Source organism: Eurypyga helias, unplaced genomic scaffold (assembly GCF_000690775.1).
Source record: "Eurypyga helias isolate BGI_N326 unplaced genomic scaffold, ASM69077v1 scaffold33039, whole genome shotgun sequence".
Taxonomy (NCBI): Eukaryota; Metazoa; Chordata; class Aves; order Eurypygiformes; family Eurypygidae; genus Eurypyga; species Eurypyga helias.
The window spans coordinates 1427-1670 of record NW_010274465.1 but is presented as its reverse complement, the minus strand read 5'-3'; the positions used below and the strand labels follow the sequence as shown (position 1 = coordinate 1670).

Sequence of the window (244 nt, the reverse complement as noted above, 5' to 3'; positions counted from 1 at the left end):
GGACATCCCCGGGGGTCCCGTGGGGCGGGCAGCATGCGGGAGACGTACTGTAGAGCAGCACCATGGTGGAGGAGCCAGTGCTCTTGGAGATCTGGGTGGCCACCAAGGCGTACTCCTCGTAGTTGGTCTCCACCACGCGGATGTCATGCTTGCTGCCCCAGCCTGTGGCAGAGCGGGAGGGCACGGCTCAGCCCCGTGCCGAGCCTGCACCCGGGGGCTCTGGCGAGGGCAGGAGCAGGGACAA

General features: G+C 68.0%; 1 protein-coding gene across 1 annotated transcript in view; it reads right to left on the bottom strand.

The window, feature by feature from the left end:
- Nucleotides 1-48: 48 nt before the first annotated feature.
- Nucleotides 49-244, bottom strand: part of PTGDS (prostaglandin D2 synthase 21kDa (brain)) — a gene marked incomplete at both ends in the record, with an annotated part of 604 nt that continues 408 nt past the window's right edge. The window contains one exon of the mRNA XM_010159822.1: nucleotides 49-162. Within this exon, the coding sequence (XP_010158124.1) occupies nucleotides 49-162 (114 nt within the window). The remainder of the gene's footprint in view (nucleotides 163-244) is intronic.